General features: G+C 32.3%; 1 protein-coding gene across 1 annotated transcript; it reads right to left on the reverse strand.

Annotated features, from left to right (window-relative positions):
- Window positions 1-796: 796 nt before the first annotated feature.
- On the reverse strand, window positions 797-2,579 carry LOC131156095 (ricin-like). Its single transcript, XM_058109542.1, has one exon. The coding sequence runs from the start codon at window positions 2,577-2,579 to the stop codon at window positions 801-803; it is 1,779 nt and encodes a 592-aa protein (XP_057965525.1). The 3' UTR covers window positions 797-800.
- Between the last annotated feature and the right edge of the window lie 12,480 nt (window positions 2,580-15,059).

The following is a 15,059-nucleotide window of genomic DNA, read 5'->3' on the forward strand; positions in this document are numbered from 1 at the left end:
GGAAATGGTCACTTTGTATGGGGGATGATGAATCGAGTACAAAGTCTTGAGATTTTTTGGAAAGTGTCCTCAAGCATAAGGTTCTAAGTCCTAAAAATTTGCTCCACTAAGGTTGATCAATCGAGTGTAAGATCCCGAGACTCTTTGAAGAATAAGCTCATATGAGTTTTAAGTCCTGAAAAATTGCTTCACTGGGGATGATCAATCAGGTGCTAGGTCCTGAGATTTTTTGGACGGTCAGTATTTTGGAAAATGGTTACCCTAGTGAGGGTGATCAATCGGGTGCGAGACCACAAGATTTTTCTGAAAAATGTCCTCAAGTGTAGGGTTCAAAATTATTCTACTGGGGATTATTGATCGGGAACAAAAACCCGAGTTTCTTTAGCTGCCCATAGATCACCCTATTTAAGATTCAACAACCAATGCATCAATTGCTTCCTGGGGTCAACTACCACAGTTTCAAAGTCCACAAAATGTCATTCCACTCAAATCTTTCAAAGCATGTAGTTCTAGTCACACATTATAAATTTTCTTTTCCTTTCCCTTTTTTTTTTTTTTTTTAAGATAATGTATTCATTTCCTCAAAATCATCTTGTATCATGTTTAGTTTGTGAAATAAAAGCTCTTAGAAAACTATCTACATGTTAAGACATTTATCATTGCCTTTTTAATAGATCATAACATATGCTCTCATAGTTGAGCACTTAGTCATTCACCATATTAATATAAACTTACAGTACAAAGGCAACATCAATATTTTGATGTTTTTATTTAAACTGCTAGATATCAACTAGGAGTAATCAAAATATTGGAAACCACTTTTGGTTAGGATTTCCGGTGGATGGGTACATAATTATTTGGTGGAAACTTGGATCAGACCCTCTCACATCCATCACCAATCCGAGATATAGGTTCAAAATAGTGCCATCATTTCTAAATATCCATCGTTCAAGAGATGACGCAGAACTACAACTTGCAATATTGACAATAGTGAGATCTTCAATTTGATTTTCATAGTAAGAAAGACAAAGGTCTCGATTTTGATTAGGCCTTATAGAGCGATCCGGATAGAGGACCCATTGTTGTTCAGCCTTTTGGTCGACACATTCCTCTAACCACACTGTATTCCCATTTGCTTGCATGCAAAGATCTTGAAACCCAACAATGGTCCTCACAAAAGGATTTGAATCATTGGTCGCGAGCCAACCTTGACGAGAGGAATAATTATTGACCTGCACAGTGAGCGTAGTATCACTATTTCCTGACTCTGCACTTAAAACAAGTGATGATTTTGGATTTATGATGGTTCCATTGGTCCAAATTTCCCAATGGGTAGCTTCAGGTACGGCACTAGCACAATCGTATATCATGACATAATTTCCTGCACTATACCCATAAGTAGTCAAGCACTTGCCTTTAGATCGAATAGTCCTGTCTTTTTTCATGGTCCACAATTGATTCTCATCTGCATTGGATTTACACGGCCACAAAATTATCGGATCGCCATTATTGAAAAACCCACCTTTCACGTCTGCGCACAACCCATTTCGACCTGCGATGCGCACCGTGAGCTCTTCTTCTGTGCAAGTTTGATCATTATATGCATCCACAAAAGGCCTTATGAGAAGGGAAGATTGAGTTGTTGGTGGTTTTTCACAAATGTACAACATGATCCCAATGGTGGCAACTAGGTCAGGCATCACATTGCTCACTGTGAAATGTTCATAATTAGCTCTCTGTAAATCAACTTCTAGAAAGGACCCATCTTCGTCAGACTGTTGAATGGATTCAGAGAGGCGGTCCCAACGCCGCACGAGGCGGACCACAGCACCATTTGGGACAACGGTTCCTTGGCCTTGGGGTCTAATTATTTGGGTTACTTGTTGCTCCACATATCGAAATCTCACTGCCTCTGAAATCATCAAAATGCAAATTATAAGAGAACGAGCCACCTTTGCTTTGTCCCCCTCTGCGCTTGACCTATGGAACAACGAATCAATGGCTGAATCCAATGGTTGGATTCCCAATCCAGGATCAAGTCTGTCAAGATCACTCAAACCTGCAACCCCCAAGAGGTCAGCATAGTTGCTACCATACGTGAGAGTATGTTGATTTGTGCCTGTGAAAAGATTGGTGAATGCTGCCTCGGGAGCATCTCGAAAAAAGAAGGACTCGCCTCCTACTCGATAACCCACCACGTACATATTGGTGACATCTATGGCCAGCGTGACAACATCCTCTGCATTGTTGGAGAGTTCCACCAGGAGAAACCGTTGGTTGTCAAGCACTATGTCTGGGTTGCGAAGTACTGGGATTCCATGTCTCCTATCATCTGGATTTACCACTTGATCTCGAATGGATTTCAAGAACTGCCTATAGTCATTTTTGGCGACAATACCGCTGGTGGTGAATTTCACCGTGGGATAATCAAGGAGAAGTGCTGCGTTGAATTGGTGGTCATGAACTCCATCTCTAGGGGAAATTAGAACTGAGTCCGCCATGGCAACATTTCTGCTCAAGGAAAGCCATGACGCCAAGACCATCCAGGGCACCACCATTTTTCTCAAGAGAACACCCATATCTCATCACTCAATGGGAAAGGCCAGTACTTACCGCTACATTCCCAAGCCCACGCCTATGGATGCTATATATAGACGTGCAAGGGGCACGTGGAATGAATCACAATTATCGAGTGTTTTTCATTTTTCATTTTTTTTAATTTCCTTCTTTCTAGTAGCTGGACGCTCATGGATATGAATCACACAACAAACTTTGAATTTGAATTTAAATTTTTATAATTTCAAATTGAATATAATATAAATTTAAATTAGAATTTTTATAAATACATTTAAATTTAATTTTAAGACTCAAAATTTATACTATCAAATACAGCTTTAATCATTTTCCATTTCTAATCATTTTTTATAATTCAAATTTGAGATTTTAAATGTAAAATCCTAACGTCGAAAGTTTCAAATGGTTGATTGAATTTATAGACTTTTTGTTTAAAAAAAAGAAGAAAAATAAACTAAAAGAAGTATAGATGTTAAAATTCTTCAAAAACTACCAAATCCTTCATCATATATTCTTGTGGAAAATGCAAGGACTCTTTTAGTTGTGTAAAATAATGTCGGCATAGCTCTCCCCACCGGGCAGCTCGTCACATTTAATTGTCTGTGGAAAATAAGGGTGACGCATTTTGTATGGTTTATGACTCACAGACGACTCAGCTCTCTACAAGAAGTGCGTGCATCCACCAACCTACCAAACTCCCGTACGCACCACTACTCATTCATGTTCATATGGTTTGTGCTTTCCTCCTTTTCTTTTTTTTCTTTTTTAAATATTATTTTTGCCATAGAATTATGAATATGAAAAAAAATATCCTAAAAATACTTATATTTATTCAAAATATAAGGAAATATTTGCATCTTTTTTACAAATCAAAAGTGAGGTCGTTGAAATTTTTAAAATTTTAGGAGAAGGTCATTCTCTTTTTGTCCAACCTTAAGAAAAGTAAATGTCTTTTGCCCCTTTTTTTTTTAATTTGTGTATGTAGAACCAAAAGAAACTTAATGCATATCCACACAAAAAATAAAATAAGATCCAAATTAAATGTTGCTATAATAGTTAAAAAGTTTGAAATTAATAGGAAAAGGTTTTTTTTTCTAATGTTTTTTATATGAATTAAAATATTTTAAGATGAAAAGGCGGTATTTATTATGATGGGTAGGACGGGGGGGCCTCCCATGTGCACATAATTAATACACTCCAAACAAAAAAGAAATTATTGGTGATTTCGGTTTTAATTGTTTTTTGCCAGTAACCTCATAATGTGATGTAGGTTTCATTTTTGTATTACAGATGTAGACACCCTAATTTTTACCGGCCCTTTCCGAAGAGACCCGGTGGAATAAAAAAAGTGACTTCGAATCCCAAAAATTGGAGGACCCTTTTTGAAAAGCCCGATATTTTAAATTGAGTCTCAGTGTCTTTAATCGAGTCCCAGTATTTTAAATTGAGTCCCGGCGTTTTAATTGAGTCCTGAGTTTTCAAACCGAGTCCTATTTTATCTTAAATTAGAGTCCTATTTTAAAATTGAGTCTTGTCCCAGTTATTTTCAAAAATGCATCCAAGTTATTTTCCAAAAATATATAATAATAATAATAATAATAATAATTCAAAAAATGTGTCATAATATTTTAAGTGCTATTAATGCTTCTACCATGTATATAAATTAAATGATTAAGGCATGTAAATATCTTGTATCTCCTTTATCTTTGCCATTATGTATTATTTATTTTATTTTATTTTTCAATGAAATTCAAAATTCCATGGTATATACAAATATATTAATGAGGAATGCTTTTCAATATGGCTAATAAAACTTAATGCTTTGATTAAAAATTTCAATTGAATACCATCGACATAAAAACATGGATATTTGATTTTAAAATAATTCAAAAGTCATAAAAAATTATATTTATAAAATGGGGATATATGACAATATGTGTTTAAAAAGTTTAAAAATATGTCCTAAAGATATCACTTAGTTTTCATGTGGTCATGTCGTCTTGTTACAGATATTTTGAAACCATTCACTAGACGAGCAGAGGGAAAGAAGGACATTCGATCCTCCTTGAGTTGAACCCACCTATAGTAAAAAAAAAAATTAAAGGAAATATTTTATAATTACACAAGTGAACAAATAGAACTATCCTATCTTGTAGAAAGTAAATAGAAAATTCATGCACATGATAAGTGGCAAATTTTTTCTTAAATTATTTAATAGTCATTTAAAATTATTAATTGTTTATTAACTGCAACTATCAAATGCATAGGCCATAGGTTGAGAGCCAAATAAGAAGGGCTTAGTTTGCCATGAATTCAAAGTAAACATTATCTTTCAACACAATTAACTGCTCCAACAATTTAGTCAAAAACTATTTCTATAATCAAGCTACTTAAAATCCCTAAAATTTGACAAAAAACTGAGATGCCCCTCGAGGCTTCAAAAATATCTTAAACCTCTCCTCATATTTAAAAAATATTACTAACCTCCCATGATGTTTGTCATAAAGACACTAAATTTTCTTAAAAAAATTTATATCTATTTAAAATACAAAAAAATGTTTGCGTCTTTTTAACGAGTGTTCAAAAATATTCAAAAATAGCTAGGCCCTTTCATGGTTCAAAAATATTTCAATGTGGCATGAGGATGGGTTCAATTTCTCAAAGGAAAATAGTAGAACCTTGTAGCCTCATGGATACAATGACATATTTGTCATAAATAAATTTTAAAAAATATTTAGGACTACGGCCCATGTGATAATACCGAAGAGAAAAATAAAAATTTTGGTTCTCTTTGATGCTGTCACGCACGTATGGTCACTGGCCCACGTCGCACAGCCTTACTCATAAATAATGAACAACTGTATTTTTAAATAATTTTTTGTGTTGGATTTTCTTTATGAATGATGACATGCAACCATTGAGTGATATGTCTAACTGTATTGATCTTCACTATGTGGAGAGAAAGAGAAGATGATATGACTTTTGGCGATAGCCCACTTGATCGAAAGATAATTTGATTCAGTAATGTTGGTATGTGTCCAATCTCACATTGTTTATGTGAACAATCTCTGTTTTTGTCAAATCTTCTTTGGACCACTATGTATGGATGAGATTCTTATCCAAATTAATTTATTATGTGCATTATTATTTTCTACGTCGCAAAAAGACATGATCCTTGAAAAAGATATGATTTTTTAAAGTAATAATATAATAAAAAGTCTTGGATCACATTATTTGTATTTTTTAATGCATATACTTACTATATTTTATAAAGTTAATATTTTTATATTTTAAGTAATTTTTTTTCCTAAAATTTCATACAAACTTCAACTTTTAACTCATATGATTGAAAGTTATATACTTCACAAACAGACTCACAGAAATTTTCTAAGTTGATTATATTTTATTTATATAATTGAATAAATTAATAATAAAATAGAAATTACATGTATATATCACTGTTAGTAGAGATCCCGTACATTTATTTAGATCGGGTAAAATAGATAAAAATTCATTAATCCGGCCCGCATTCGACTCGTTTTAACCGACTTATAATAAACCGCTTTCTAAATGAGTCATATATGGTTTTTCATTTTCTTAACCGCCTCCATAGCGGGTTGGGTCAGGTTTATCCAGCGGATATCCGCCAACCTGCTTAAATTTTTTTAAAAAAAATTTATTTTTACAAACAATGATATTTTTATTCAAATAACTGAGCCGTGAACACTACGTACTTCAAAAAGGATTCCACAAGCAGAGGTATTCAAACACGATTGCACGATATAGGTAATGAATTGTTTGAATTAAATCTATGTAAGTTTAGATAAATTTTATTATAATTTTAATTCTTTTGTTATTTAAATATATAAAAATTTTAAATTTAAGATGTACAATCAAAATTCATAAATATGAAGTAAATGTAAAAGTCTTAAATCTTTAACAAATTAACTATTAAAAGTCCAAAATGATTTATTGAATATATAAACTTTTTTTTTCTAATATAAATGTATATATGTTAAAATTCCTCTAGAAAAAGAGTCAAAAAAAAAACTTCAAATCTTTTTGTCATGTATCACTGTATACATAGCACTTAAAAAAAGAAAAATGTTCGGTCGAGTTTAATTGTGTGGAAATTATTTTCTATTTTTTTTAAAAAAATTTTGAAGAATTAAAAATATTTTAGCTTATTTGAAAATTTTTAAGATTGACATAAAAAGGATAAAAAATAATGACTTTATTTAAACGTGCAAAATGATTTTTTTTTAGAATAAAAGATACTCATTCCCCTTAAGATTCGATAAAAAAATGTCATAAAACTCACCTAAGGTTTCAAAAATGCCACAGATTTTCCCTTTGATTTAAAAAATGTTACTGACGTTTACCAAAAATACACAAAAATTTCCTAAAAATACTTATATTTATTCAAAATATAAGAAAATATTTGCATTTTTTTACAAATCTTAATGTTTTTACTCTTTTCTTTTTTTTTAAGATGATGAATTTGTGGGAATGAATTTGAATTTGTGTACGTAGAACCAAAAGAAACTTAATACATATCCACACAAAAATAAAAAAAAGATCAAAATTAAATGTTGTTATAAGAGTTAAAAAGTTAGAAATTAATTGGAAAACGTTTTTTTTCTATTTTTTTTTATATCAATTAAAATATTTTAAGATGATAAGGTGGTATTTATTACGATGGGTAGGAGGGGGGGGGGGGCATGTGCACATAATTAATGCACTCCAAACAAAAAAGAAATTATTGGTGGTGTCTGTTTTAATTGTTTTTTGTGAGCAACCTCATAATGTGATGCAAGTTTCACATAAAGACTGTGGACCACCATCTTTTCGTACTGATTTTTTTTTCAAATTATCATCACTAGATGTGTACTCCATTATCATCAAACACAACAAAAGGTCAAACTTTCATGATCTAGAAAGCTAATGTCCTCTTCTTTTACATTTACGGTGTTTGTCTGTTCGGCAACTTATCCAACTTGAACTCTTTTTTTTTTTTTGGATTATCGCAAGAACTCCAGCTATCAATGAGCCAGTCTTCAAACACCCCGATGCAGCACCAAACTCACAGGTCGGCAGCCCTCCCCCCTGCTTCACCAATCGAATTAATCGGATGTTGTCACTGTTTTCGAGGCCAACGAAGCACTCGCCAAATCCAAACCTGGGGCATTTCTCGTTTACCAACCACAGAACGTAATTTCGACCTCCGCATTGTTGTTGGCTCTACGAGTAGCACTCCCAAGGATCAAACACACGATCTCCCCACTGAAACGTCAGCACTTTCCCACCCTTCCAATGCCCTAGGGGCTTTTTCTTTTTATTATTTGTTAGTTACAGTTGGAGGTTGATGTTGGGCAATTATTTTAACGCCCCAGAAAAATAATATGCATGATTATATAAAAAAATAAAATATATATTAATTAATTAATTAATTAGGTCATTAATTAAATAAGATAATGAAATAAATATTATAATTCATATATGTGAATTAAATGATGGCATATATATATATATATATATATATATAATAGTATAATATGATTATATGTATATGGATTGCATGTATCCATTAGATTGCAATTGAAAATCCTATTTTCCTTCTTCTTTCTTTGGAACTCTCCCCCTCCCTCACATTTTCTCCCATGGCCAAATGGAGAAGTGGATTTGTCGTTTGGGTATTGTAAGTACCACTCCAAGGCTGCGGAAAGAAGAATAGATTATATTAGGTTTACTTTAAAATATTTCCGATTAATTTTGAGTATGTGAATTTAATTTGATTTTTGTTAATTAAAATATGCTCGATTTAAATTGAGCATATGAAATTAATTATATCTATGCTTAAATTTTATTTTAAAAATATACCTAAATTAAATTAAACTACATGGATTTAATTATATCCAATTTTTTGAAATATTTTGGAAATGAATTAATATGCAGGATTTGAATATATGGATTCAATTGTTTCTTTGTAGTAACCTCATAATGTGATGCAGGTTTCGATTTTTGTATTACATGGATGCAATATTAGCCACATAAAAAAAGTGTCTTCTTTTACAATTATGGTGTTTTGTTTGTTTGGCAGGTGGCTCACCTTAATTGATTGAGCTTTTTCTTTGATGGGCAATTGTGATTTGCAGAGAGAGCAGAGGGCAGAGAGGAGGATGGCAGTGGCAGGAGCGTACAAGCGCAAGTTACCGTTGGCTGAGTAGGTGATAGTTCAGGAGTAGATTGAGTAGGTGACTGTTCGAACGGCCAGGCGACGAAAGCTATTGAAGGGAGAAAACGGGATACGTATTTTTTTCTTACCATAGTTTTGATTTGTTTCATTGAGTGCATGACGAAGCTGCATGATTTGATTGAGCTTTTAAGTTTTTGATACGTAATAAATCTTGTAGCACCAAGTTATGAGATTACGTAAGCATTAGTTTGAGAAAATTTTTTTCAAATAGAGTATTATTTAATATATTATTTTAAAATAATAATAAAAAGGAAAAAAACTCCAATATTAATATACTATTATTTTTCACCTAACTAGTGCAAAAAGATATGATCCTTCAAAAAAAAAACAAAAAATGTAATAATAATGAAATAAAAAATCATGGATCACAGTATTTAAATTTTTTAATGGATATACATGTTATATTTTATAAATTTAATACTTGTTATATTCTATTTAAAATTATTTTTTAAGATTTCATACCAAGTTTAACTTTTCAGTCACTCAAATTAGTAAAAGTTATATATTATACAAGCATGATGAATCAATAGAAATATTTTAGGTTGGTTATGCTTGATTCACGGAATTGAATAAATTGATAATAAAATAGAAATTGTATGTATGTATAAGTGTCAGTGGAGACTCGCATATTTTATGTTATAAATTTGTGGTTCGTAATACATGTTTTGTACGCTATTACATACATTTTAAATTATGGCTTATAAAGACATGTGGCTCTATTGTACTAAAAATTTGATGTCATAATCAAAGATAAATAATTAACTCCAAATGAAAGCAATAGTTCTGTTAATTAGACTTTAATAATGATGGAGTATCCTATTATTTAAAAATAAAATTAAAATCTCTATTTAAATGGTAAAAATGAATTTTGGTAAAAATATCAATTAAAATTTTCTATTGGTGACAATAACTCCTTGTGATTACAACAGTTATGTTAATTAGACCTCAATTATGATGGAGTATCTTATTACTTAAAAATACTAGTTAAAAGCTCTATATAAATGGTAAAAATAAATTTAGCTAAAAATATCAAATAAAAACTTCTTTTGGTAACATTAAAATACTTAATTACACTCAAAGGGAGGTGTAACTTCATAATCAAAATTACAAAAAATTGTTGCTCATTCTACTACTAAAGTAGTAAATTTATTGTAGCTAGCTACTAAAAAAAACTTACAAGAAAGTGTCACAAATGAAAATATTTCTATTGGTGTTTGAACTCAAGCAAGAGATATACATGTTGCAATGTTAAAGTTAGTGTGTGATCCATTTTTGTAAGAATCACAATTTCATTCCCAATCAAAACACATTGACATGAAAATACCACTGGATTAAAGTGCATTGAATTCTACTTTATTTGAAATGGAACAAGATTCATAATAAATAATGGTGTTGACACCTCATTTGGTATGATTATTATATATAAAAATTTCAAAATTTTTCTTTAATTTAGTTCTTATAGTCATAAATTTTAAGTGTCATTTAAGGTCTTTGTTTAATCAGATCTCTCATTTTATTTCTCTCTTGACCTTACCGCACTATAATTGTTAAGACCCAGAAAATAGGAATAACAAAAAAAACAAAGGAAAAGAAAAAATTTGGTTTGGTGTAGACCAAACCGTCGACGGTTTGGTGGGGGGAGCAGAAAACCGCCAACGGTTTTGTCTAGTTGTAGCTTATATGTTGAAAGTTAAGGAGTTGTCCCAAGAGGGGGGTGAATTGTGTTGACCCTATCGGTCATATCCCGGTTTTGATAATGACAAATATTTAGGTATTTAATGACAAAGTTGTTGTTCAAGGATTCCACTATACCGTTCCTTTTCGAGCGGAACAAACCGTTATAAGGGATACCCTACGCTTAGACACTCCTTCAATAGGATAAAGCAACGCCTCTCCAAGCGATACCCCACGCTTGGTCACTCCTTCAATAGGTTAGAGCAACACCTCTTCAAGTGATACCCCACGCTTAGCTCAACGATCCAACAACCTAGAATCGTCAAAGAAACTACAAGACAAGAACAAATTCTTTGTGTACAAGAGATGCTCTCACATAGAGCTGGTTAGTACAATTTAAATCTATATACTTCAATCAAGATCACAATATGGAAAGATGAAACTCAAGAAGATATTACCGGGGTTCTTTCTTAGCTGTAAAACTCAGTTAAGAACACAAGAACCGTGGCCTATAAATCAGCAAAATCTCAGTAGTGAAATTTAGAAATTGATTGCACAAGAGAGCTTTAAGAGAATTAGGAGATTTGAGAGCAAGAAAGCTTGATCGCTGTAATTTCTTAGTGTAATTAATCCTTAGCCTTGGGGGGTTTGTTGACCCTATGGGTCATACCCTGTTTTGATTATGACAAATACTCAGGTATTTAATGTCTGCCAAGTTGATGTGCATGTTTATCTTGACAATATCATATGATGGCACTCGAAGACCGGGAGGAAAATGAAGACCCTAAAGACCCTAGTTATAATGTATTTGTTATAATTTCTATTCGGGTCTGTAATATTTAAGTAAAAAAGGTCAGTAATATTTAATGCATTTCGTGCATGTAAGAACTACAAGCTCAAAGACTCTAGAACAACTCTAGGTCCCTACACAAAATCATGACTGTAGTTTGACCTTAGGGATCACCCTTCGGTCGACCGACACCGAATTTTTCGATGTCCTCGAAAAATGCCTAGAATATCTTTAGAACACCCACACATGCGTATATATATATATGGCTAAATGGAATGGGTGATTGCATAATTAAAATTGAACTGAAATCTATGAAAAATACATGTTCGGTCGACCGAACTCCCTCAAGAATCAACATTTTGACCACCTAGTCGATCGAGCTCAAATTGCATGTCAACACCCTGGTCGACCGAGTTCCCACATGTGGAACTCAACGGTCAGGTCGACCGAGCTGGTTAGTTCAAAAAGTTCTTGGTCGACCGAACCACACTAAAAAGGGAAACTTTCCTTAGGACACCATGTCCGGTTGACCAAACTTCTAGTTCAATTCATTCCTAGTTGACCAAACTTGTACAGACTCGGTCAACCGAACTTCCTTCGGTCGATCGGTGCTCTCAGGTTGCCCCATTATTTTTACCGTGGTTAATATTTTTAAACGGGGTTAATTAGGTTAAAATAGTTTAAAACAATATTAATAATACCCTACATGTCCTAACTACTATAATTTTTCCTATCTCTATATATAGACCTTCATTTGCAAAAATTAGCATGAGATTAGGCAAAATAATTAGCAAAAATCCTCTCTATCTCAAAATCTCATTTTGCCCAAAATACTCTCAAATATTTATTCCCTTGATAGATCTTAATATTGTAAGAGGTTATTATTTGTTCTTGTGTTTATTATATAGTGCTAATACTCACATTGTTTTTATTTGATTGATTGATTCATTTTTGGGGAGTTAGCAAAGTTTATCCCACAAATTTGAATATAATAAATCTTGTGTTGGGATAAACTAGTAAGCTTAAGATATTTGCATTGTTATTGCAAGTGTCTCCTAGCTTTGATTTTGTTGTGCAAAATATTTTCTACAAGTTAAAATATTCTTCAAACTACTCATGTGCTTATTTCATTGAACAATATTTTGAATTAGTTTGAATATTTGATTAAGCATCTTTGAAACTCTAATTGAACATTGAGATTTGATATTAACGTGTTTCAAAGATTTAGCTTGTCTTGAGTACTCCTGAGCATTCTTACGACCATATCTTGTTGAGTGTAGCTTGCACAAAAATACACATCACTAAGCTTACATTTACCTACATTGTTGATGTGTATGTGATTGCGCATATTGGGTACATATCTGTTTTACAAGAAAGCATAATCATTGTACCAGTTGATTGAAAAATATTGTAAATCTGTTGTATTCGAAGCACGGGTCTGAAGAGGGACACTAGCCCTTTGAAATAGTCCCGGATTGGCTTAGATCCGATTAGGAAAGCTAGGTACACCATCCTAGTAAGGTGTAAGTTGAGGTCAGCCCCGCTAATTGACTTGGTTGTAAAGATTAAGGTCAGTCTTGTGCTTATTGACCTGGTTGTAATCAATGTCGCTCCACCTGTTAGGTGAGCTTTAATGGAATCCTCGAACTTGCAAGCTAGAGGCAGGGACGTAGGCACAGTTGGTCGAACCCCGATAACATATCTTGTGTCTGTTTATATTTTTTCGTACTTTATATTTACCGCACGGGTATGTTATAGTGTGAATGATGCGCATGATTTAAATTCCGCATATTATACTAAAGGATGGGGTCAGTCTTGTGCTAATTGACTTGGTTGTAATTGGTGTCATTCCACCCGTTAGGTGAGCTTTAGTGGAATCCTCGAACTTGCAAGCTAAAGGCAGGGACGTAGGCATAGTTGGTCGAACCCCAATAACATATCGTGTGTCTGTTTATATTTTCGTACTTTATATTTACCGCACGAGTATGTTATAGTGTGAATGATGCGCATGATTTAAATTTCGCATATTATACCTATCTACGCATTTGGGTAAACAGGTCCTAGGTTGTGAAAATACTGTTGCTGAACTAGTTGAACCTAGGGAAGAAATTTTTAAATACCCAATTTACCCCCTTTTGGGAATACCCCAAAGCTAACAGGGTTATTTATAGATGAGAAATCAAGTCTATTTCATGTTCCTCAAGTGACTTGGAGTGTTTCCCAAGTTTATAGAAAGTTTGGAGCACAAGAAATACGAATTAGAATTTAAAATTTTTTTAAAAATATGACCGTTAACAGTGTTTAGTAGACCGAAGTGTCAGTTTTCTGAAGTACTTTAAAACATTGAAAAATTTAGTCTAGAATTTGGGTTAGAAGACTGAAGTGAAGAGTTTAGTCTTCTGAGGCTATACTGCCTCTTTAGGATTTCTTTAAAAAAATTCTTCAGTAGACTGAACTTATTCTCTAGTCTTCTAAAGAAATTCTTCAGTAGACTGAAGGTAAACTTTAGTCTTTTGGGTAGACAAAAATTTTGGTTTACTGACAGTGTCAATCCCCCTTCAATATTGTGGTCATAACTTTTTCTATATAACTCCAAATTATACATTCTTGATATAAACAGAAATCTAAGAGCGAATCCCACAACTTGCATGTTGAATACTTTTTAAAATAAAGAGTGTTTGATAGAAAAATATGCACATCAATGCGGATATATAAAAAATAACAGCATTTGGAAAATCCTATTTTTTGTGCTTTTCATTCCAAAAATAATTTTAACCTTTTTGAAATAATTTTTGACCTTATAAAAATATTTTTCAAGTATTTTAAAAGGTATCTAGGTCAAATAAATTAACCTAAGAGCTTCATGCATCCATATTAAAATTATTTGAAGTACTTACATAAAGACTTCTTAAGATTTTGACATTCTAAGCACTTAAGTCTTTATGCTTGTCTTTCTTTGGCTCCATTTTATTTTCAAGTTTCAATATAATTTAAGCTTTTAGCAAGTTCTCTTTAATATACATGCTCTCATGATCTTCAAGTTTTATTAGATCATCTTTGAATCCATGCCTTAATATTCTTTAACTTCATTTGATCATCTTTCTTTGGAGTATAAGCTTTCAATGATCCGTGTGAGCATTTGACCTTGTATTCATATACTTTAATCCTGAAGTATCATCACTTAACAAAATATGTTAAGGTCCTCTGATTTGTTATCATCAAAACAAGATTTTAAGCCTTATAAGGTCAACAATCTCCTCATTTTTTATGATGACAAACAAAAAGCAAAAAATTGAGTAAGCCTTAAAAAGACTCTCCCTTACAATAAGCATCAACTTAACAATATTTGCAATATTAAGATCAATTTCAATATTAATTTTAATATCATGCTCATATATCAAGATCATATCATTCAAGATCAAGATCACATCATTCAAGATCAAATACTTTCATAGTTAAGCCAATATATCAACTTAACAATAAGCATCAACTTAACAATATTTGCATTATCAAGATCAAATTCAATATTAATTTCAATATCATGCTCATATATCAAAATCACATCATTCAAGGTCAAGATCACATCATTCAAGATCAAATACTTTCGTAGTTGAGCCAATATATCAACTTAGGTATGCAGAATCATGCTCGATTTTTGCCCAAAATTTATCCCCCTTTTGACATCAATCAAAAAGAGTAAGATATAAAAAAAAAAAAAACGTATAAATAGTAAGACAATGAGCAACTATAAGCAAAAGTATAGAT

This window comes from Malania oleifera, chromosome 5 (genome assembly GCF_029873635.1).
Source record: "Malania oleifera isolate guangnan ecotype guangnan chromosome 5, ASM2987363v1, whole genome shotgun sequence".
Lineage (NCBI taxonomy): Eukaryota > Viridiplantae > Streptophyta > Magnoliopsida > Santalales > Ximeniaceae > Malania > Malania oleifera.